General features: G+C 42.0%; 1 protein-coding gene across 8 annotated transcripts; it reads left to right on the plus strand.

The window, feature by feature from the left end:
* The first annotated feature begins 1737 nt into the window (after nucleotides 1–1737).
* On the plus strand, nucleotides 1738–21668 carry LOC135199430 (uncharacterized). Of its 8 annotated transcripts, none has more exons than XM_064227457.1 (4): nucleotides 1738–2115; nucleotides 17345–17389; nucleotides 17548–17976; nucleotides 18580–21668. In XM_064227457.1, the coding sequence occupies exons 3-4, from the start codon at nucleotides 17671–17673 to the stop codon at nucleotides 21535–21537; spliced, it is 3264 nt and encodes a 1087-aa protein (XP_064083527.1). In that variant the 5' UTR covers nucleotides 1738–2115; nucleotides 17345–17389; nucleotides 17548–17670; the 3' UTR covers nucleotides 21538–21668. The 8 variants fall into 8 exon arrangements, with proteins under 8 accessions (XP_064083527.1, XP_064083528.1, XP_064083530.1 ...); XM_064227458.1 differs by having other exon boundaries at nucleotides 17361–17389; XM_064227460.1 differs by having other exon boundaries at nucleotides 1738–2026; nucleotides 17361–17389.
* Nucleotides 21669–26011: the final 4343 nt, after the last annotated feature.

Consider the following 26011-nt stretch of genomic DNA (forward strand, 5'->3'; position numbering starts at 1 on the left):
TTTTTCAACTGAAGTGATATTACACTTTCCACTTATTACCTTCATTTCCTTCCCTAACAACAATTTTTTATGCCTGAATTTAAAATTCACTGTATCTGGATGATCATGGTGACCATCCATGCCTTATACACCCAAAGAAATGTTCAAGACAATATTGATTTAATCTTTCTGTCAGCAGGTAGCCAATACTATGAGAGGCTTTTAACATTAAATAAAGCAATGGTGGATTTACACGAAAAAAATATTCCTTTCTCCAGACGGAATATATATATATTTTTTTTTTGCATTAGGGCTTTTAACTCATAATACTCATTAACCCGATGACCTTGAGCAATTTAATTTACCTGTTTGTTTTTCTACATCAATACCAAAACAGTGCTTTACCAAAGTCTCCATACATGCATGAAGAATTCGTGATGTCAAGCCAATCATTCGTTATTAAAAGAATAAAATCGGACATTTCTCTCCAGTTTTGACACTTCAACAGTCTCCTTTCGCCTAAATATTTTACTGAATTGGCACATGATGTAGACACCAGTTGCACTGCTAATTTAACGCGCTGTCTTTGTTGACCCGTTACATTTAAATGCAGTCTGTTTTGGTATTACTAAGTATTTCTCGTATGCTAGAAGCTGAAATACACTCTTCATTATTAAGGAAAAAACCAGTCAATGAATTATTTCTTACTAATTTGATTAAATGGGGAACATCAGAGAACACGACGCTAATTCTGTCAGCACGACAACAGGCATGTACCCACTGGTCTTTGTATGGCTTTTCTTTTGGATAACGATGGTATTTTATATTCGAGTATTTCGATTTTTCACGTGTACTAGAACAGCCAAATACTGTGCAGTTACTTGGCATTATCAATGGTAGAATGAATGAATGAATAAAAAGATATATGGACACACAGCAAGTCCTATAGTCTACCTTACGACTATGGGTAGCATATTGTTTTGGTTAACCGCGTGTGAGAGACCAGGGCGCGTGACGTCACAGTATTGGTGATTCATACCCAAAGCTGCGCGCTGGCTGACCTGTTGTATCTGGACTCCGTCTGACCTCTTTGTATAGGCCTTGCACGGGCCGAACAAGGGAAAGACCCTTTCCAACAAGAAGTGTTGGCTTAATACAACAACAACAACAAGTGATGCGGTTTGATTAAATAACTAAAAGAGTAACGCATAAAAAACGAAAAGTAATGGAATATCGCCTCTCTACGTAAATATAGTTGGGAAATAACGCCATTGCTTGATTCTATAACAGAAACTTAGTCACTGATAAGCTGATAAACTGCCTCATGCTCGATAATTGTCCATACAAACGAGAAGCTTATTTAAAGTTTGTCCGTGCATACGTACGTCACTTGTGACAGTTTGTGCGATGGTGTAATTAATTACACATTTTCACAGCTAACTGAAGAAATAATTACAGTTTTAAATGAAAATATAATATTAAAATCTAAAAAAAAATTCCTAAGCTGGTTTGTGCGTCTTATCGCAGCCGAAGAGTTGCCATGTCGTGATTTTTAAGACCAATAATAATTCGTAATAAGGCAAATAATATTCGTTTTAAAAATTAACAAGCACTTAGTACATGACAAAAACATTGCGTTGACGCTCGTGTGAAAAAAAGAAAGAAAAAATCACCGTTAAATTAAGATTTAATTGATTGAAAAAAAGGACAAGTAAACATGGCTTCAGTGCAGTCGGTCCCAAACTGCCAAAAACGAGATCTTGACTTGAATCTCCCACCTCAGTTGGTGTCTAGATTGAAGACGGTAGACTCAGTGACTCACTCACGAGTCGACAACTCTCAGTCATTTATGAGTTATTCACGAGTGAAGAACAACACCTGAAAACGAAAAGAACAACAAAGGTGTTGTTGTCCCACAAGGTGATGTTTTGGTGTCTCAAGTTTCAAGGTCGTTTGGGACGAAGAGCCGACTGTTGCCTAACGTTGGGACGGGTGCAGGGTGGGGCACCAGCAGATGCCCAAGTGGACCCACCTTCATTGGGCAGAGGTTGGTGTGCATTGAGTTACAATGATTAATGTGTGTAATAGACGATGAATTTCTGCTTCAGAGGGACGTCTGTGAACCAGGGATATATTGTAAGTACATACATACATACATGTATATATATGTATATGCATATATATATATATATATATATATATATATATATATATATATATATATAGATATTTATATATAAATGACAGTAAATGCACGACTTCCAAATACAAGCGAATGCTGCAGGAAAACAACAGGCAAAAATCTATAACAAGCGCTTTCACGTGTTTATTCAGGCATCTTCGGGGCACAATTGAGACAGTGGGAAAGAAGGTCACAAGTTCAGCCAAAAGACCAAGAATACCAGTTGGTTAATCGTCGAAAAGTTATGACTTTTTTGTACAAAAGTTCGCCATGGCTTTGGGTAATCCCTTATCTCCTGTCTGTAGCAATATTTACATGTGAATTTTTTTCTTTTTTTTTGTAAACAAAATTCTTACCCAGAATTTGGGTAAGAATTTTGTTTACCCAAATTCTTACCCAAATTCTTACCCAGGCGGGAGCAAACTCGGCTTACCAGGTTGGTAGTCGAGTACACAACCCACTCGTCTAGTGTGAACTAACTGGAGTGAAGCAAGATCCTTAGTCCCATGTAACAACACAGTTAAAAGGAATATCACTGAGTCTTTGTTTTATCAAGTCAAATAATGGAAGTGTTCAAAATTTAAGTCTTCATTTATTCAGGCTCTCGATGCCTTCATAATTTAAAAAAAAGATGTTGATAAATATAAGCAACAACATTGATATTTAATTCTATACATGATTTTGGAATTTCATTTTTACTTTAGGAAGAGGAGCATTCAATAGCTGTAATCCTTGGGAGTCTGCTGTTGTGACTGTTGAAACTAGTGTATGTGACATTGGTGAAGCTAGTGTGTGTGACGTCGGTGAAGATGGCATTTGTGACGGTGAAGTTGATGTGCTTGGCATCTGCGGACTATCATCATTTTGGTATTCATGACCCTGTTCCCAGCAAGTAAGAATACGTTTCAGCATATCAAGTCGTGCTTTGTACACTTCAGTTCCACTATTAGTTAGCGCCACTGTGAGTCGCTGTATTGTTTCTTGACTCTCGGAATTTTTTGGCAGGGGTCATTGGACACTTGGGCCGTGTAATATGTATAATGGAGGTCTCGGATTCTAATACCACTGTAGGAATCATAGTATTCTCCGTCCGCCATCGTGAATGCCCGTTGATAGTAGAAACATCAATGTTCTCTTGTCTTACAACAGCAATAATGTGATTACATGGCAAGAAATGTTGGCAATAAAAAGTGCAGGAACAGCTGAATTCAGCACCTGTTTCACCCTTTCTCGTCAATTTGTGGTCATTAGACCCTATATTCACAACAAAGAGGCCATGCGAATCCAATGTGATAAAAAAAGAATCTAAGGGCTTAGATAGCTTATGGTGTTTCATCATTCGTTTAACTGCATGTTCCGTGAACTGTCTGCATATTTTGATCATTATAACATCATGAACTCCATAGTCAACAGATGTACATGTCTGCAAAAACTGCTTAAAGGCTCGTAAGCAGTCCGCACGGGCTGCAAGGAACGTGACCGCGGATACGACATCCACTAGGGATTGGAGCGTCCAGTGTATTTCGCCGTGTTTAGTACTGGACCCTGGGGGTTAATTACAGTCGTCCGAATAAATATTACTTAAAATTCTTGTTCAGTATTTAAAACTGCATAGAAAAACCGCAACTGCCATAGTCTAGGCCACCGTGGATAAGTACCCTAGATCTACCGTGTGTCATTTCCAAATGTTAATTTTGTAGAACGGAGGTATGTGGCCCACATTTCTTTACAGTTTACCCAATTTGCACTTACATATTGAAACATACTTGAATCTTGTTCTTCCAACAAAGACAATTTTGACTGAAAGGAGATTTCATTATGGGCATGCACAAGTTGTTTCAGAGTACCAATGAGTTCATTCTTTTTAGGAACAGGAAGCACAAGTTCAGACACCTGGATAATTGTATTTGTTAATTTTGTAAGTCCCATCCATGAAAATCATTTCGGGTTATTAACAGTACATGCTTATCATTTCATTAGTAGCAAATGCAATCATTTGGATGACCTTACTTCCATCCAGTGATATATCTATCTTTCCTTTTCCTGCATTCACAATTCCATCCACTATTTCTTTCAACTTACCAATATCTGACATTCCATTCCTACTTTGCATCTTTAGCTTCAAATTCCGTACATCTTGCATGGTTACTGCTTTGTTGTATTTATCCTGAAGAAAGGATTTTAATTGCTTGTTGTCTGGGTGAAGTTTCACAACATCCTCTATGTCTCCCATCTCCGAACTTGTCAGTCTGAGTTTCTGGCTATAGAAGGGCTGTAAAGCTACACTGACTTCATGATTATGCTGCAGATTTGTCTTTGTAATAACTAGCTTGTTTTTTCTTGCGGTTAGCGCCACTAACACATTGCAGCCACAGGGGAAGTATCTCTGTTTTTGTCTTATGCCTAGCCCTTTCCAGCTCGGATTTCCATAGTGTACACACATGAATGAAACAGAGCCGTACTTCAGTTCAGATGGAATGTGATCAGATGGAATTTGATGCTGACGACGCTTATTTTCACTGATAACGGAGCTAGAAGACTTCACTCTAAACACGGACCCTGTCTGATTCTGATATTTCTTGAAGAGGTAGTCAAATTCATCAAATGAGTTGAACGTATCAGAAAAGAAAATGTCCCTGAAGACAGATGTTGTGTCTGTCTGTATGTCGTCTTGTCCCTGGGCAGCAGATGAACTGGCTTGATGTTCCTGTAGTTCTGCTGATTCATGTAACTCCAAGGTGTTTTCAACTTCTACAGAAGTGTCACTCTCCATACTGCTTTGGTGGAAGAAGAAATATAATCACAAAATAACCCAACTGAAGTCGCAGGAGGACTGAACGTATCAGAGGAGAAAATATCCCTTAAGACAGATGTTTCGGACTGTATGTCGTCTTTACTGTTGACAAAACATGAACCCGCAGAAATCCTGAAACTAGTTTAACTACTGGCTGTTTGTTATCGGCAGTGATGAAAAAAACTTCTGTTATCCGTAGAGAGAGAGAGAGAGAGAGAGAGAGAGAGAGAGAGAGAGAGAGAGAAACAGTCATACTAATGATTCCATAAACGAAGCTCTTGTTATCCGTACGATGAAAATAACGTTGAGTGTAATATCACCGGACGGTTAAAATAGTCACTCCCAAAAATATAAGTTCTATAAAAAAAAATTCATTAAATCACATACGAGAATTGGGGAGCAATGAAAAGTTGCTCCAAGAAGTGACAATTACAAATAAAAAAAACACAATTAAAACAAATAAAAACAGCTTTCAGAAGAAAACTTACTTAATTAAAGGTGATAAAATTATCATCCATTAGGGAAAAAATGTTATTCACCATCTGGCAACTCGGCACAGTCAACCAATGCCAAATCACCCCAATATTTTGTGATGTTTTAATCAAATAACAAAAAGTAACGCATAAATAACGAAACGTAATGAAATTTCGCCTCTCTAAGTAAATATAACTCGGAAATACACCGCTGATTAATTTTATAACGGAAATGTATCAACGATGAGCTGCCTCATGTTCGATTATTACCAATAACAACTAATTTATTGAAGGTTTGTATGTACGCGATACAATCTAGCTTATGTGATGGTGAAATTAATTACACACCTGTTAATGAATAAAGAAAATTATTAAAGTTTTTAAAGTAGAAAAAAGTATTTTAAGATTCTGATGTCAAAGGTTTACCGACTACAAGCAAGTTTTCGATCAACAGATGACGAGCCGAGGCTGACTGACGCACGTAACGTAAAACAAGGAAGTCAACCACAAGTAATCATGATCAGAACGATTTCCCGCAAATTGCAATGATATTGTACCCAATCATCCTTTAAATGCGGCGAACACTCGCAGCATGCTTGGATGCCGCATTAGGCCAAACAGAGACGGCGAATCGTATATGACTCAGTCGCCGCTTTTGTGAGGAATCAAGTGTAAGAGGTTGACAAAGAGGCAGGTAGAAGTGTACTGATTTTTATTACAGTCCAAGGAAATATAAAATATACAGCATGCGGACGGAAATGTGGTCACCGACCCGCGAGAGTGTAAAAGTGGGTCGGCGAGACCCGATTTGTGTTTCTTGAGAGACATAAAATACAAAATATAAAAGTACACAATATGTGGTTATATAAGCTTTATACACTGACGGAAAGCCCGCTGAATGCTTTCTCAGGGGGAAGTGAGAACAACGCGAATGATGAATTATGTACAGAGAAAATTATGAATAAGCGTTGTCCTTACAAATACTCCCCCCCTAAGACAATAATTAGGTATGATTGTTGGCTGACTTCTTTGTACTTCGGGTAGTACTCGCGGAAGCGAGCTGGACGGCGGAGGCGCCCTCGGGTGCGTGATATTAGTTGTTGTGGTAGATCCTCGGGTTTTCCGGGGACGGGATGCCTCCCCTGAGGTGATCCTCGGGGGTTCGACCGTCTTTCGAGGGCGGCCGCGGCTACGGCTAGGAGGTTTGGCGATCGAAGGAAGGAGTCGCTTCTTTTTTACCGAGGAAGATTGAGGCGCCTGTGGAATCCGCGTCTGCGAGGTCCTCGTCCATGATGAAGGCTGGTTTCAGGCGATCGATTGTGACCCAGTCCTCGCGACCGTTGATGGATAAGAGATTATGCCTTGTCAGTGCGTCGTAGGACGCGGAAGGGACGCGGTAGGGTCTCGTTAGAGGCGGGCGGCGGGCGTCGTCCCTGACGAAGACGTGCTTGCACGATGATAGGGCCTTCGGGAGGAAACGTTTGGTTCTGTCGGAGAAGGTTTTGACGCAGGGCGTGAACTTCCCGGCGGATTCCCGAAGCCTGGCGATGGAGACGTCAGCGTCGTCGGCATTGGTCGGGAAGAACTCGCCAGGGACTGTTAATGGCTCCCCGTATATACCTTCTCCGCGGGTGATGCTTCGCCGTTTGCCCGCGGGCAGTCCTGAGACCGAGGAGGACCCACGGTAGTTGGCTCTTCCAATTTTCGTCGAGTGCAGCGCGCCATCAGGGAAGCCTTGATCGAACGGTGGACTCTCTCCACCATGCCGTTAGCTGCTGGGTTGTAGGCGGTGGTGGCAGTAGCGACGTTCCCATTAGGCGGGCCAGGGCAGTCCACAACTCCGACAGGAAAAACTGGTCCGCGGTCTGTCGTGATTTCGTCTGGCACTCCGAATCGACTGATCCAGCTGGCGAGGAGTGCTTCGGCACATGCTTTCGTGGTCGCCTCCGACATCGGCGTTGCCCTCGGGCCATCTGGTGGAAGCGATCGATTACCGTCAGGAGGTACCTGGCGCCTTCCGACGGGGGCAGGGGGCCAACGACGTCTATGTGGATGTGGCCGAATCTTCGTTTCGGCTGCGGAAATTTCCCCACGCCTGATTCCTGTGCCGACTGATTTTGCTAGTTTGGCAAGGCACGCAGGTCCTGGCCCACTCGAGGGAGTCCTTCCGAATTCCATGCCAGACGAACTTCTCCGTCAGGAGGCGCACCGTCGTCCGGCCCGAGGGGTGCGAGAGTCCGTGTATGACGTCGAACACGGCTTTCCTTCGGGAGGCTGGGATCAGCGGGCGCGGGCGGCCCGTGCTGATGTCGCAGAGGAGCGTCATGCCTGCGGGTCCGAAAGGCACGTTCTTCCCACTTGAGGGCGGTGATAGCAGTGCGGTATGCGGCAGTTTCCGGGTCGGCAGCCTGTTCCCGGGCGAGGTCTTCGTAGTCGACCCCGAGACGCACGGCAGTTGATTTCTATCCTCGATAGGGCGTCTGCCACGGGGGTGTTTCTTCTCGCCAGGCACGTACTGGATGGTGGCAAACCGAACTCTGCGATGGCTGCTAGGTGACTTCTGTTGTCTCGCTGACCAAGCGTCGCCCGCCTTGGTGAAGGCGTGTACCAAAGGGAGGTGGTCCGTCCTGATCGTAAAGGGGGAGCCCTCGAGGAGGTAGCGGAAATGTCGCACTGCTTGGTACACTGCCAGGGAGTTCGCGGTCGAACGTGCTGTACCTCGTCTCGGCGGCTGATAGTTTTTTGCTGTAGAAGGCGAGGTGGCTGGGGCTCGCCCTGGACCACCCCTGCTCGAGGACAGCCCGCAGGCGACGTTGCTGGCGTCGGTGGTGAGTCGTAAAGGTGCAGCAGGGTCTTGGTGGCATAATGTCGCCGCTCTGGCGAGGGCCCTCTTCGTCTCGTTGAAAGCCTTCTCTTGTTCGGCCTCCCACGTTAGGGCCTTTGGTTTCCCTTTCAGGACCTGTGTTAGAGGAGACATGGTGCGGGCGGCGGAGGGGATGAATCGGAACGGTAGTAATTGACCATTCCGATGAACTCCTGCAGGGACTTGACCGTGGTTGGTGTTGGGAACTTCTGCACCACGCCTACCTTCGAGGCCATGGGGCGCACGCCCGTCGCGGAGATCTCGTGTCCGAGGAAGTCCACCTTCTCGGCGCCGAAGGTGGGGCATTTGTCGAAACGGACGACCAGCCCGTTTTTCCTGCAGGCGCTCAGGACCGCTCGGACGTGATGTAGGTGCTCCTCCAAGGACCTGGAAAAAATCAAGATATCGTCGACGTAGCAGACGCAGAAGGGCAGGTCCCCCAGGATGCTGTCCATCAGGCGCTGGAAGGTGCCCCTGCATTCCTCAGGCCGAAGGTTGAGTAATGGAACACGAACGGAGCCAAAAGGCGTGATGATGGCAGTCTTGGGGACATCCTCGGGGTGCACTGGAACCTGGAAATAGGATTTTAAGAGGTCCATTTTTGTGAAGACCTTCGCCCCATGAAGGGCCCCTGTCAAATCCTGCATGTTTTTGGCAAGTGGGGTATTGGTCGGGGATTGTAACGAGGTTGAGTCTTCTGTAGTCTCCGCAGGGCCTCCAGGTGCCGTCAGGTTTCTGTACCATGTGCAGGGGCGACGCCCAAGGGCTCGATGCTTTCTTGCAGATGCCCATCCGTTCCATCTCCGAGAACGCCTGCTTCGCCTCCTGGAGGGAGTCGTCGGAACTTCGCGTGTGTCGGGGGGCCTGTGGTGGCTATGTGGTGGAATATCCCGTGCTTGGGCGGCGTCCCTGCCGCCTGACGAAGTTCCGGCTTGAAGACTTCGGGGAACTCCTGCAGGAGGTTGCCGTATTTGTGGGGGGCGATGGTACAAATTGTAGGGGCGCCGGGCCTGCTGCTAGTGGAATGAAAGGCATGTCCCCGTGTCGAGGAGGCGTTTGCGGCCCACTTCCACCAGGAGGCCGTTCTGCGCCAGGAAATCTGCCCCCAGTAGCGGGATCCTGACGTCCGCGATTGTGAATTCCCAGACGTAGTTTCGCCCCAAGATGGATATCTCGAGGGGCTTCGTGCCGTAGGAACGGATGGGGGTCCCGTTGCGGCGACGGAGGAGGTTGTTTTGTCGGGCTCGCGGCTACGTCTTTTCCTGACGGCGGGAATATCGAGTTGCATTGCCCCCGTATCTACCAACATCCTCCGGCCGGAGATCGCGTCGTCGGACGTAGAACCCTACGGTGTGGTGGTTCCGACGCGGCCGTTGCCACGGGCGGCCTTGGTTTTGTTTGCCGTCGTCGTTTTTTGACTGTTGGAAGGTGCAAGGGCTTTCGCACCTCCTGGCGAATCTCCCGAAACCTCCGGTGGAAGCGGCACCAGGAGTTTTCACCTCGCTGCGTGTGGGAGGACTTCCCTTGGGATACGGCGCCAATCTCTTGCGTTTGGGTCGTCGTCGTCTTCTTCCTTCTCTGCGGCCAGGCACACGGAGGATCGGGGGGGGGGCGGCGAGCTTCGCGGCATTGTTTGACAACGTCAGCTTCTTTGCCTTTTCTAGTAGTTCGTCGTCCTCTAGGATGTACGCGTCGGTCAGCTGCTTTCGGACGTCCGGCTCGAGTTGCCGCAGGAATATTTCGCGGCTCAGGCTGATCTCTACCTTTTTTTCCGTCGGGGCCTATTCGGGCAGACGGACGAGGCCATCACAGTGTCCCAGGCATCTTGGGTGTCGGCGCCGCGCATGGGCTTCGCGACTAAGTCGATTGGGCGCGGGCGGCCCTTTCAGCGATAGGCACGGAATAGGCTGTCAAGAGCCTTTCTTTTATCTCGTCGAGCGTGACAAGTCCGATTCGTGCTCGACCGGTCAGCCAGTTAGATATTCGGCCGAGCAACCTCTGTACGGGAGAGCCGCTGCGACGAGGTCAGCCTGCAGCACTTTGTTTGTAGCCCCGCGATCCGGAATTGCCCTTCGCTCGGAAGAACCAGGAAAACGGGTCAGCCGTTGTGAAGGGGGGCAATTTGACAGCTTGAGCGGCCGCTGTGTCAGAGTCCGTCGCTGGGGCGGGGGAGGCCCGGGTTTCCCGCGAGGTTTCCCGCGAGGTACTGTTTTGGCGCCCATTGTCCTCTCTCACAAAAACGGTCGACAGAGTCGTGAATGGCGGGCCAAACCGTTTGAGGAAACGCCTGAACACACCTTGGGCAGGTATGCCGTATTTAGTCCGTTAGAGGCGTTGGTTTTTTCCACGGTAGGAGCTTTCAGAGATCTATACTGAGGCGCCGTATGAGTCCGTTAAAGATCTCTGAAGGTGAGCGGCGGTAGTGAGTCCCTTAATGGCTGAGCAAAACCGCTTGGGTCACCGTCCACACCGGAGGTCACCAGTTTTGTAAGAGTTGACAAAGAGGCAGGTAGAAGTGTACTGATTTTTATTACAGTCCAAGGAAATATAATATACAGCATGCGGACGGAAATGTGGTCACCGACCCGCGAGAGTGTAAAAGTGGGTCGGCGAGACCCGATTTGTGTTTCTTGAGAGACATAAAATACAAAATATAAAAGTACACAATATGTGGTTATATAAGCTTTATACACTGACGGAAAGCCCGCGTGAATGCTTTCTCAGGGGAAGTGAGAACAACGCGAATGATGAATTATGTACAGAGAAAATTATGAATAAGCGTTGTCCTTACACAAGAATTAAAACTCATTGTCAGCCATCAAGACGGACGAGAAAATCTGTTCAGATCACTTCGTTACTGGTGAGCGTTATTAACTGTTAGCATTAGTGGTGGTGAGACTAGATAACGCTTGCTGCATTTACCTACACCTACTCCAATTCACGAGCAGCACACGTGGATTCGTGGAATGAAGAGACATCAAACCGACCACTTAGTTATATACCTCTTGAAATAAAGACTATGGAAGAAGGCAAATTTAAAAATAGAAAAAAAAGAACTCAAGAATCTCCTATTCTGCGGGAGCTACGATACCGACGAGAAAACACTGAAAGACATTATGATGAAATCTAAGAAGGGGCTCATTTGAAAACGTACCAGGAGAGAGCATACAAAAGTCAAGTGCTGTGACGTCATAAGTCAGCTACCCACAGGGAACAAAGCGTTGCCATGTCGTGATTTTGAAGACCATTAATAACTTAAAATATAGAGGTTTGCTTTATAATTAACAAACGTTTACTGCATGCCAAATACATGATGATGATGCACGCCGCGAACTGAAGCAACAAAAAGACACTATTATTTAATTGTTTAAAAAAAAGCAAAATTAAAACATGGCCTTACAGCAGTCGGTTCCAAACATCCCAGAGTCGAGTCTAGAATCAAGAGTCAGACATTAATCAGACTCAAGACCGGAGACGAAAGACGCAGTCACTCACTCGCAATAACTCTCAGTTTGTCATTCATGAGTGAAAAACGCCGAAGAAAACACACGTAAAAAAGCGAAAAAAACAAGCAACAAAGGTGTTGCTGTCCCACAAGGTGAGGTTTCGGTGTCCCTCAAGTTTCAAGGACGTTTGGGAAGAAGTGTGTAGTTCCTTAAGGCCTGTCCACACTAGGAAACATAGTTTAGAAACAAAGTTTCCAAACTGTTTGTCAACAGCTCGGAAACTGTTTGCAAACAATTGTTGTCAGCTAGAATGCCTGTTGGTGCAGTAGCCTCTGTATTCAAGGAGGTGGATAGGAGAAAGAAAGAAAAAAAAGATGCCTGAGAGAGTTTTTAGAATAACGAGCGTGTCACACAGACACGCATACAAATGTAGACATGTATAGGTACACCCAGTTACAAAAGCGCTGTCGCCCCGCCAGGTCTGGCTCGGTGAGATCATGCCCTTCTTGCCCTGAAAGTGGTCCGCGTTCAAACAACCAGTACATATTTAAAATGGCTCGAAAGGGAGGAGGATGGAAATTACGGTAATCATGCAAAGAATTGCAATATTGAATGAAATATATATGGACAGAAAGAGAGAGAGAGAGCTTTTATTCCTGTTTAGTTATTAATCTGACTGATATACTTGAAACCTTCTGCTTTAAGAAACTATGTAATCATATATTTTTTGGAAAATAATTATTATGAAATCTTATTACATCATATTGTTTTTAATCGTTATCATATTTTCAAAATAAAAATGCCTTAAATAAAGTTGGAACTGGCTATTCATATTAATATTATTCAGACGACAATATCCTTTTAAATTATCCTATAAGCAGCTGCATTTTCTCTCTCTCTCTCTCTCTCTCTCTCTCTCTCTCTCTCTTCTGTCTTCCGTCTTATATCGCCTGGATTGACCATTTAAATAATGGTAGATGTTTGATATGTTATTTGGATTTAGCCAAGGCTCACAAAACTGTAAATGGCTTGACGGGTTCGCTTATCAACATCTATAAGCAGTTGATATCAATGATTCTAAGTCGCCATCACGACTGGCACGTAGTGTTATAGGGTTACTGAGATCATCTTTGTATATCTGGTTAACGTCTGTAACAATCGTTTACGTTATGGATCCTGGTTCTCCCACGAGGTAACGTGCCACACACAGCCATGGACGAGCTGTGTAACGCCAGTGGTCTTGACAGTCGTGTTCGCAGCCTTTGTGGAGGTTTATTTGGTAATTACGATTATTTACACCTAGATAAGTGTTAGTCGAAGTCATTGTGTTTATCTATACGTTTGGAATAACTGTTCTAAAATAATGTTGTGCACTATAATCTATGTATTATATTCTTATCTATGGCAACGTTTGTAGGGATGGCGGCAGCAAACAAAGGCAACTCTGTTGAGCATATACCTCATGTTCGGGATTTCAATGTCTTACAGTTATTATGAGATTGTTCTGATGGATGTTTTTTGGAAGGTAAAATAATACTCTGATGACAGTGGGGGAGGGAATGGTTAGTATAAGACGTGACTGATCTGAGCAGGTCTAAAGACTGTCCCCAAATAATTTGAGACTAAATATGTTAATAGTGTACAGCTTTGTAACACCTACATAATTTATACCCCACCATCATTATATTAATGCACAGATGCACACATTTCACTGCATTTCATTTCCCATAATTTATTTTCACAAAGAGTTTCGGAAATAGTATAATAAATATTCTGTAATATAAGAAATATAGCAAATTAAAATACTTTCTATAAGTAGCCTAGATGGTTGTGAGGGGTGGAGCCAAGTGGCCCATCACACTCAAATACTGGTAACTCAACTAAGTTATGCCATAAATACAAATCCTGTAGTACTAGATTAGCATATCCAGTAATGTGTTCTTAGCATAGATTAATTGATAAAATAATATCCTTGCAAAATTGATGCTTTGATGACTTATACAACCATCGGGTACAAAACCTGGAGTGTAACTAACATCTTTGTGACCAGATTCGTATATTATTGGTAATATAGGTCATTATAGTCCAGTCAATCTAGGGCAAAAATAGATACAGCCTAGCAAAAGTTGGTAGAGTAGCCATTTACGGTTTTGTGAGCCTTGGCCACATACAAATAACATATCAAACATCTACCATTATTTAAATAGTCAATCCAGGCGATATAAGAAGGAGGACAGAAGAGAGAGAGAGAAATACCGCTGCTTATAGGATAATAAAAAAGGATATTTTCGTCTGAATAATATTAATATGAATAGTCAGTTCCAACTTTATTTAAGGCATATATTTAGAAAATGTGATAACGATTAAAAACAATATGATGTGATAAGATTTCATAATAATTATTTTCCAAAAAATATATGATAACTTGTTTCTTACAGCAGAAGGTTTCAAGTATATCAGTCAGATTAATAACTAAACATGAATAAAAAGCGCTCTCTCTCTCTCTCTCTCTCTCTCTCTCTGTCCATATATATTTCATCCAACATTGCATTTCTTTGCGATTACTGTAATTTTCCCTCCTCTCACCTTTCGAACCATTCCTTCTATGTACTGGTTGTTTGAACGTGGGCCACTTTCAGGCCAAGGGCATGATCTCACCGAGCCAGGCCTGGCAGGGCGACACCGCTTTTATAACTGGGTGTACATGTGCATATATAGATACATACGCCCACCTACATATGTAAATATGTACATGTACAATATTATGTAATAAATATATGAATATGTATGTAAATGCACATACCAGCATGTGTATGTAACTATATATACATATAAGTATGTATGCATATTTATAAATGTATATGTATTTATAAGTGCGCACACAAATTGGCTTAAGACAGGCCATGCCATTAACTGGAATAAGGCATCGATAATAGTCCAAACGGTCAATGACCCAAGGAAAAGGAATCTGTTGGAGTCCATTTTTATTGACGCCACGTCAACGAGGAATATAAATATCCACCTTGGATTAGCTCTTGGTCCTCTTTCCATGTCTTTTTTGCTCAAAGAACATTGTGCCAAGGTTAACAAACTGTAGCCCCGCCCTCCCTTATTATAAATAAGTCTCTTGACCTCTCTTTGATTCAGCATGAACTTGAGAATGTAGAAAGAGTACTTCTTCCTAGTCCCTAGTTTCACTCACCTTTCTACCGCAGATTTAAAGATTAATATATATATACATAGATACATACGTATGTTTGAAAAATCACTGTAGATGCACATTACTTCAGTATTTAAGTGAATACTACAGGAAATTGACAAGTAAAAATTCAGTAATAATATATATATATATATATGTATATATATATATATATATATATATATATATATATATATATATACTAGCAAGTCAAATATTGAAAGTGTTCTGAATTCAAGTCTTGGTTTGTTTAACCTCAATGCCTTCATGAATGAAAAAACAGGTTGATGAATATAAACTACAACACTACTATTAAATTTTATGCATATTTTTTTATTTTGTTTGATTAAGCTTCCAAGTCTCTTATGGTTAAGCCCATGGTTTCAGTTTGTGACCACCTGAATGATTCCGGATTATCCTGGATCATCTCTTTGTTTATTGACTTTTTGACAATTAGACATCTGATATTCTTGGTCTTTTGGTTAACCTTGTGACCTTGATTTCAACTGTCTCTCATTTGTGCATTAAAGATGCCTGAATAAACACGTGGAAAGCTGCCTTGGTACTTGGATTTCTGCCTGTCGTTTTCCTGTGGTATTTGGTATATGTATATATAATATATATATATATAATATATATATATATATATATATATATAGATATATATATATAGATATATACTTTACTAAGTGATTCATTTATGACACATATCCACAGGTGAAAAATAAGCGACGGGGTGTACGTCGTGATTAGTTTCGACTTTATTTCCGAGCCATTGACGAAGGACTGATACATATTATTAAAATTCACAAATATATATACTACAGAGACAGTACCGATGAACATACACACAACCGTTTGAGACTGCAGATCCGCCCACAGGGCAGGTGTCAAGGGAGGAGTGGCTCTCAAAACTCATTTGGCTAAAATTCACAATATACTTTCAAGGAACACTACCGATAAGGTAAACGTACCCACCGGAGGAGACTACAAATCCACACCTGACAGGTGTCAGGGAGGCGGGGTTGGAAATCTCATTAGCACTGCTGCCCCCTTGCTGTGTTACAAAATATGGTAATCGTATCACCATATATCACTGCTGCCTACCTGAAAATGTGAACAATTTTCAAGTGCCTTTTGATATCTGAGGATCAAGTTTATACGTCCCTTGACTGATACTAATCGCATTATGGTTGTAACTTTTAATGATACTCCTTTCCAGTGCATCATTAGATTACACAATCCTTTTTGCCCCTTCCCAGTCAGTAGCACGATTCTTCTCACTAACATCTACAAAAATACCACTGTTTCCCTGTGCGTATCTCACACATTTTTTGTTTTTCTATTATCTTTTCCAGTGCTTTACCCATTTTGCCAATATGAAAGTTATCGCAAGACTTACATGGAATTTTATTTACACATCCTTTTGTATCATCGAGAGCGTTCTTGATAAGTAGATGTCTCACAGTTATATTGTTCTCAAAAGCGACATTAACACCAAAATTCTTCAGAAGATGGGGGATATCTTTCACAATACTAAAGGATGTGTATATAAAATTCCATGTAAGTCTTGTGACAACTTATATTGGCCAAATGGATAAAGCACTAGAAAAGAGAATACAACAACAAAAAATGTGTGAGATATGCAGAGGGAAACTGGTATTTTTGTACATGTTTGTGAGAACAATCATGCTATTAACTGGGAAGGGGCAAAAAGGATATCATTGAATCTAGATTTACAAAAGAAAGTTACAACCATAATACGAAAGGGATGTATAAACTTGATCCTTTAATATCAAAAGAAATTTGTAAATTGTGTATTCTAATAATGCACTGGAAAGGAATATAATTGAATCTAGCTTTACAAAAGAAAGTTACAACCATAATATGAACATTAGTCAAGGGATGTATAAACTTGATCCTTTAATATCAAAATAAATTTGTAAATTGTTTAAATCTTAAGGTAGGCATTAGAGATGTGCGGAAATAGGATTATCATATTTGTAAACACAGTAAGGGGGTAGCACTGCTAATAAGATATCCAACCCCACCTCCCTGACACCTTTCAGGTGTGGATTTGTAGTCTTCTATGACCGGAACATTTATCGGTATGCTCCCATCAGAGTATATCGCGAATTTTAGCCAAATGAGTTTTGAAATCCACGCCTACCTTGACGCCTTTGGGCGGAACTATAGTCTCAAACGGTTGTGTGTATGTTCGTCAGTACTGTTTGTAGTATATATATTTGTGAATTCTAATACTACGTATCAGTCCTTCATCAATGGCTTGGAAATAAAGTCAGGACCTACATCCTATTCTCTTATTTTTCACCATTATATATACTACATACATATATGTATGTAGTATATATAATGTTTATGTATTTAATTCCAATTTTCTTTACCAGAAATGTCTGTTTACAGGGAGGACATTGATGAGAACAACCAACATGGTAGCTAACCAAAATTTGTCTTCCTTACTAGAACCTTAAGTATATAAAATCTTATGTGAATTGTATGAAATGCCGATATCAAAGTTTACTCCAAGACCCTACGAAACATATTGAACCTTGAAAAATGCCCCCTACAGACTTCTTATTCTGCCTTGCAGTGCCAACTGCCCATGCATGAAACCCAACGCTAACTAAGGAAGTCAGAACCTCATCTTGAAGACACAACAGAAGGTTCGGACACCCCAGTTATCACCAACCAATCAACTAGAGGAGTTTTTGGGATGTCTGAGCCTCTCCCGAATGCAGAAAGTGCTGCGGCACCTCCAGACACAAACACGGATTCTCCTAGCAATGCTCCAGGGACATCTGGGGCTGCCCAGACATCGGTGTGTCTGGATACGTCTCAGGAGGCAGACATGCGTGATGATGATGTTGAAGAATTCATCCAACTCACTGCAGCCACAATATTCAGCAACGCACCACTTGGACCCTTGCCGGAGGATGAAGTCTCCAGAGAAGATGAGAACTTGCTCAAGTATTTCATTATGCTTCGACCTAAAGGACCTGCAGCTACCATCCTGGCAAAAGTAAGCTGTTTTACACTTTTATATTCCTTTGCTTCCAAGCACGATGGTTTTCAATTACTTGCCACTAACCATTTACACAGTTACTAGGTTGTATGGTGATAGCTTTAAATGCTGTAATCTCAGGGCAACATCTTAACTTGCACAGCTGGAACATCTGCATAATTCAGGGACTACAAATCATGATGCTCCATTATTTATGAATGCTAGGAATAATATAGTGTATTGCTTATGAGTGTCTAATCCATATCTTCTGATTTTCTTTATTTACAAATTTGAAAATGTACTGGTACAAAGTGAATGCAAGCACTGCTGACAGGACAATCACTTTTGCCATCGCTCTTACAAAGCCATCAACAATAAGTCTGTGGTTTTATGTCATATCAGATTTCTATGAAATGCAACAGACTGCAAGGAAAGATCCCTCTTATGCCATTTTTAATACAACACATCTGGTATATTCATATAATAACTCATTCACAACTACAGAATAGAAAAATACTTGATTTATAACAAAATAAATTATAGCAACAATAGTTAGTGTATAATATATGAAAGTTTGTTTGAAGAGAATTCTTGTAAAGCTGTTTTTTTTATTTCCTCCAGGTTTGCACTGCACTGTACAGTGGGGGAGGACAGAGTGTTAAAGATTACTGCAGTCATGTTCTAGGTTTCTCCAACAAGCAATACAAAAAAATCTTTAGTCTACATGAGAGGAGTACCTTGGAGGCAGGAACCGACTGGCAAACCTTTGACATTACATTTCTGTACAAACTGCTCCAGTGTGTGTGTGGTCTTGCACCTCCTTCTGATAAGAAGTGGACGGAACCAACAGCAAGCGGAGTTAATGAGGAACTTGAGCACATGTTATACTGCATCAAGTGCGAGAGAAACTTCCTGGCACACGAAGCCGTCACGTTGAGCGACGAAGAACTTCAAGAGCGCTCGTTGAAGCTGAAGACACTGCTGGAGAACATACTGTGCAAGGTCGGCCAGCGGAAAAACATTGACCTCTCGCAGGATTTGAAAACCGCCAGAATCAAATTAGATGAGATTCTCAACTCGACTTCGAAATACTCTCTTAAGTCTTATCAGCAGGAACTGGAAGACCTGCGCCAAAATATCGTGAATGAGCTGGTCATCAACTCTCAGGCCGAGTTGTTTCCGCACTATCTCGATTTTTGGTCATCAGCTCTAGTGCAGTGGTTTAAGGTTCCAACGGCAGAGGGAAACAACGGCCTTCGAGAGTCAGAAATCTTTACAAATGTAACCATCAAAGACAGTAATAACTCTGTTATGCCAGTGAAGGGTATCTTCTCTTATCGCATTGAGAACGACACTCTTCCGCAGGTCATGATCATCGAAGGGATTGCAGGCATTGGGAAAAGTCACGTCTGTAAATACATTCTTCATAAATGGGCCTCTGTTAAAGGAGAAGACATAAATTTGCCAGATGTTGAGATCATAATATTCATACAGTGCCACACAGTCAACTCAAAATCTCTGCGAGAATACCTGACAGAGGAGTTGCTGCCAAACACATGCAGCACTATCCGGCAGGAAGATGTGATACCAGCCCTTCAGAAGTGTTGCGTTCTTTTCGTTGTTGATGGTCTCGATGAGGCAGGCTCAAATGTGAGGGCTATCGTCAGAGAACTGGCTAAGAAATTTTCTAAGAACAGGAAAATCATAACCTGCAGACCGGAATTTACTGAAGATGCCAAGACCCTAATGTCATCCAACGAGAGGGATACTTGTATTTTCTTAGCAAAAGGTTTTGACAGTAATCAGCGTAGGGAGTACCTTGGTAAACTGCTGGCAACAGTCAAGGCGAATGTAAGTGACTATGAAAGCACTCGCAATAGGCTGTATGAGAGACTCCAAGAACTAGAGCACCATATGTATTCCTCACAATGCCTGCCACTGACAATGACGATGCTGGTGTCACTGTGGCTCAATGACGAAACACTCTTGACTCAGACGACAACGGCGATGTGCATTCACCATGAAATCACAAAGTGGAAAATCAAGCAACTTGCTGAGAGGACTCAGCGCAGGCTTGGAGAGTCGCGACACATCAGCCTGGTCGAACGCACGTGTCAGAAGTGGCTCCAGGCCCTCAGTAAAGTGGCTTGGGAGACGCTCAAAAACAACACGCAGGTGCTGGATGAGAATCGAACAGCCGAGCTCTTCCAAGAGGCAGAAAACAACAACATAGACCCGATAGATGCTCTGTCCTGTTTTATGAAGTGCATCAAAATACAAAAGAAGTTCAAGATACAATATGCGTGGGAATTTTTCCACAAACTTTTCCAGGAATACCTCGCTGCTGTGTACTTAAATGAGAATCCAGTATTTCCTCCTAGAAACAATTTTCTGGGTGAATATAAAAGTCAATGTGAGATGTTGGTACAACAAGGGGGAGGTTTCGAATTAGATTACTATGATGATGTGGCAATACAACAAATGGGATTCGTATTAGATTACTTTGATGATTTTGAAATACAACAAGGGGCAGGATTCGAATTAGGTCACTATGATGAATCTCCATACAGCTTTGAGATTGACGCTGAAAAAGTCGATAAGCAAAACACATTACAGTTTTTGGCTGCAATGGAAACCTCAAAAGGCGACATCAATCTTGAGTACTTGAGGAAAATCGTCAGAAAGTATCGACAAGCCACATCTACCACAGCATGGGTTCAGTGGGCTACATTTCTCAGGGAATGTCATGAGCACCCAGCTGTCTGTAAGCTTCTTAGAGAAGTCTTTGAATGGTACGTCATCGAGTTTTTATCGCCAAATTCTTACGACACTGAGGTTCTTGAAGCGGTAGAGTTCTTGCTAAGGAAAACAAAGTTCCATCCACATAAATGTAAAGTACGGTTTAATCGTGAAGAGTCACTGCCAGATGGTTTAGGCCAAATGCTGTCCACGATGATGGAAGTCTCACCGACAACTACTGTTAGTATAATGTGTAATTTTGCTCTCTCTGCAGATATGGAGCAATGTTTAGGTCAGCTCATAAAGACGGACACAATAACCCTAACATTTAATGGAAAGTTGCAAGACAAAAACACAAGTGACTTAATTAGCCTCTTAAAATGCTCCCAAGAGAAAGAAGCAGCTATCCAACTGAGTGTAATGATAGAAAGCACTGAAGATCTCAGAAACTTTGCACACTGTTGCATTGCATCACCTATCCCTAGGAGTGCAAAGCTTGACTTGTGGGTCTACTGTGCCTCTGCAGAAATGCAGGGCCCTCTCAGCGAGGTGTTCAAAGCCTACGGGTGGCAAAAACCGCTGTCTGTCAGTTTTCAGGACGCAGAGATGAGCGAACGGACTAAAGACATACGAGAGTTATTGAGGGGTGCTCTGCACAAGAGTTATGTCAAGCTGACCAAACTGGAACTCGAGGTTGTAGGTGACGCTGAGAACCACCTGAAAGATTACAAGGAAATGGCGTACGCAATAGCAGACGACACTCGGTGCAGCCTTGTGTTTAAAGGAGCAGCTCACAGTGATGAAGTCATCTTAGTTTTGAACGGGATCAAGAATGAATGAATGAATGATTGGAAGTTTTCTGGCATCCTGACATCGAAGGTCATTGACGCCGATATCGTTTATTATAAATAAAGAATAAAAGTATATTCAATTAAAACCATAAAAGCAAATATATCATTGTAAAAGTTAAATAGCTTTCAGAAGACCTGCTTCTGAAATAAATCTAAAAATGCCACTTGCATTGTATGACACATCATGTCCAAGAATCTTGGCAAGGATGAACCTGCCATCCTCACCTCGAGCCTCAAACAGATATCTATTTCTTTCTGTGTTATAAGTGGGGCATTCAGTCAACAAATGCTTCACGGTCAAGGGTATCAAACAGTCGTCACAATATGGTTGGTGTTGGCCAGCTAGCAAAAACTCATGTGTCATCCGAGTGTGACCAATTCGGAGACGACAAAGAGTAGTCTCCCACTTTCGGGGCATTAAGTTATATTTCCAAGGGGATATAACATTTGTTATTTCTCTCATCTTATTATCAGCTAAGCTTTCCCAATGCTTTTGCCAATTATTACAAATAAAATTCTTAATTGTAGGTAAAAAATCATTACATGGAATGGGATACCTTCTTGGTAACAACTCAGCTGCAGCATTCTTTGCCAGTGAATCTGCCTCCTCATTTCCACACACACCTACGTGTGCCGGAACCCAACAAAATCGAACTGTTATGCCTTTCAGACCAATAATAAAAAGCCACTCTAAAATCTTTAAAAACCAAAGGGTTACGAGAATTAAAAACTTCTAAAGCTTGAAGGACACTTCTTGCATCACTAAAAATGGTAAAATTGTCCCTCATCTTTTAATGCTATTTTCTCAATAGCGGTTAATATGCCATATAGTTCTGCAGTAAATATGGAAGATACTAGAGGAAGTGCACCTCTACAATTAAAAGAACCACTATATACTCCAAATCCCAACGCGCAGCATCAGATTTGGAGCCATCTGTATATATAAAAAGTCGATTCCCTATGTTCTTCGACATGTTCATGAAAGAGAGACCTGGCTTCTAATTCAGTCATGTTCTTGTTTTTTATACCAATAAAATATTTACAAAAGATATATCTGGTAATTTCCATGGAGGGGTTGCTGATATCATTGAATGGAAGAAACTCTATTTCTTGCTATATCAAGACCGTTTATTAATTGTTTTACCGAAAACCATAAGGTTGAGGAGATTTTGGGTGTAACTCAAAATATCTAAAATGCTTACAAAGTTTGCAGTCTGACAAGCTAAAGAATTGGGAAGTCTTTGCAACCTAAACCAATACCGAATAATAGAAGACTTTCGGTAAAGGTCTAAAGTTAATTCTCCAGCGTCAACAAGGAGACTTGGAATAGGCGAAGTTCTAAACGCTCCTGTAGACAATCTAATACCAGCATGGTGTATAGAATCTAATACCTTAATCTTGCTTGGGGTTGTGGCTGAGGAGTATATTTCACACCCATAACTAATTTTAGAAAAAATTAAGGCCTTGTATAATTTTAAAATAGTTTTGCGGTCTGCCCCCCATGATGTATGTGACAATACTTTTAAAAAGATTCAGAGCCTCAAGACACTTAACTTTTAACGCCTTTAAGTGAGGAACCCATGTTAACCTGCAATCAAATATCAAACCTAAAAATCTAGCTTCATTTACACACGGGATCCGTTGGCCTTTGATGTATATATCCGGGCCGGGTCAGGAATGTACTCCCGAATACGACAGAAATGGGAAACAACAGTAGTTTGTTTGTCGAAAACTTAAATCCATTCATATCAGCCCACTGAATAATTTTGTCAATTGAGAGTTGTAGTTTTCTCTCAACCATCGACATTCTAGATCCAGCAAATGATATGGAGAGATCATCTACAAATAATGTTGAGAGAATATCTTGGGGAATGAACAGACAGAGGAATCCCATCCCATAATGCTAGTGCAAATAGTGTTACACTTAGCACACTACCCTGGGGAACTCCTTCTTCCTGACATCTCTCTCTGATAGAGTTTCCCCCACTCTGACTTGAAAAAATCTATGTGAAACAAATGATTGGAATGAACAATGGTAACTCTCCTCGTAACCCCAATTCATGAATGGTTTTAAGTATACCATATCTCCATGCAGTATCATATGCCTTCTCAAGATCAAAAAACTGTTACATGGTGCTGTTTGGAAGCAAAGGCTTCACAAATAGAGGATTCCAGTCGCATCAACACATCAGTCGTTGAATGCATTTTTCTAAATCCACACTGGATAGGTGATAAAATACCCTTCTTTTCCAGGTACCATACCAGTCTTACATTGACCATCTTCTCCATGATCTTACATAAACAAGATGTCAATGCAATTGGTCGAATAGTTTTTGCAGCTAAAAACTTATCCTTACCAGTTTTAAAAAGGCTAAAATAATGGCTAGTTCCCAAACACTTGGATAACTATGATCATGCCATATTCTGTTAATAATGCTTAAAATAAACAACTTGGTATTAACAGGTACATGTTTAATCATTGCATATGGAATTTCATCGGGTCCAGGGGCTGTATCATTACATGTAGCAAGTGCGGAGTCAAATTCTCTTTCAGTAAAAGGAGAGTTGTATGACTCTTCCCTTCCTGTTGCAAAATTTAAAATTTTCTTTTCTTCATTGCTCCTAAACTGTGACCAGGAGCTACTTCACACTTGCGTGATACATTTGAGAAATGATCCGCCAGGGCATTACTAACCTCAGTTGCTCCAGTCACATACTGATCATTCACCTTCAACACTGGTGGTGGGTTGGGGGTGAATTTGCCTGCTATCTTTTTAACTTTCCTCCACACAGAAGATGGTGGTGTTCTTTACTGTTAATGGAGGAAACAAAAGACACCCAAGACTGGCGCCTAGCTTCTTTCATGGCACGACGGAACTGTGCTCTACATTTCTTGTATATAATTAAATTCTCCTCAGTACGGTGTCTGCGCAAACGGGTTAAAGACCTTCTTGTGGCTCTGTGCAGGCAGTTAATTCTGAAGACCACCAGGGACTGGTCGTCGTTTGAATAACCCTGTTGTTTTGGGAATTGAATTGACTCCTGCTGTATGAAGGGTTCCATTCAGCATGTCTATGGCATCATCAATATTTTCAAACTGTTCTGCATTCCCTTCAATTCGCTTAGCTCACGAAATCTACCCCAGTCTGCCTTGTCAAGATTCCATCGCGGCGATCTCTGTAAAGGTGGACCATTGTTAGTGTTGATAATGATTGGTGCATGATCACTAGTATGCCAATCATCTAATGTCCTCCAATCAAATCGAGAAGGCAATTAGAGCTTGCGATTGATAGGTCAATGCATGACAAGGTACCTGTCTGGACATGAAAGTGTGTGGGCTCTCCTGTATTAAGGAGTCCGACATCCTCATTTTCCACAATTGATGATATAATATTGCCCCTTGTGTTTGCTAAAACATCGCCCCATAAAGGATGTCTACCATTCAAATCTCCCAATAAGAGAAAAGGTTGGGGGAGTTTGTTGAATCACCTCTACTAAATTATCATACAAAATATTATCATTTGGAGGTAGGTAGAGAGAGCATATTGTATATTTTCTCCCTATATCAATCTGTACAACCACTGCCTGCAGAGGTGTACGAATAGACAAAGATATTTGGGGAACATCTCGACGAACGTAAATGAGACTTCCGCCATGGCTCCCTGCTTGTTGATTATATGGTGTTCTATAGCTAATATACTCTCGAGGACAAGGAGTATTAGCATCAAGCTTGCTTTCCTGTAGACATACAATTATGGGGGAATGCTCATTAATTAGTAGCTTAAGTTCTTCATATTTGGCCCTTAAACCCTGACAATTCCATTGCAAAATGGAGGAGAAAACTATGGATCACTTCTGGAAGACATCTTGGATGAGGTCTTCCCATTGGCAACTTTTAATCTAACATTATTTCCTGTAGGTTTCTTTACAGATGGTCTTGATATATTGGGTTTTACGTTGTCTTTTTCTTTGTCTCCTTTTGATCTATTTGTTGAGGCGGATGGTGGACCTCAACTTGAATTTCTGATTTATTCAAGTTATCTTCCAGTTGATCAGAAACACCAACAGATAAAACATCAAATTTATTTGACGTCATAGCTTTAATGTTTCTGATGGAAGGGGGGTGAGAGAGATGGAGGTCTCTCTCTTTTTCGATTAATAGGTGGTGGCTTCTAGTTTTTGCACCTTCCCCACAACAGGTGCACCAGGCAAGTTGGTTTTAAGTGGAACCTCCATCAAATCAGGCAAGGACATGGCCTGAGAGAGGTTTTGTACTACTAATAGTAATGGGGGACGAAGGTTGTACGGGGATGGGCGGGCAATGCCCCACTGTTAATACACTGTGGCAAAGCCTCAGAAGGCAATATGCTTACCTCATCATGCAGCATTTTATCATTAGATGGTATATTTCTTTTATAGAACTATGGCCAGTGCTAGATGGGTTTGATTTTAGTGCCTTTGCA

The sequence above is a fragment of the Macrobrachium nipponense genome, chromosome 25 (genome assembly GCF_015104395.2).
Source record: "Macrobrachium nipponense isolate FS-2020 chromosome 25, ASM1510439v2, whole genome shotgun sequence".
Lineage (NCBI taxonomy): Eukaryota > Metazoa > Arthropoda > Malacostraca > Decapoda > Palaemonidae > Macrobrachium > Macrobrachium nipponense.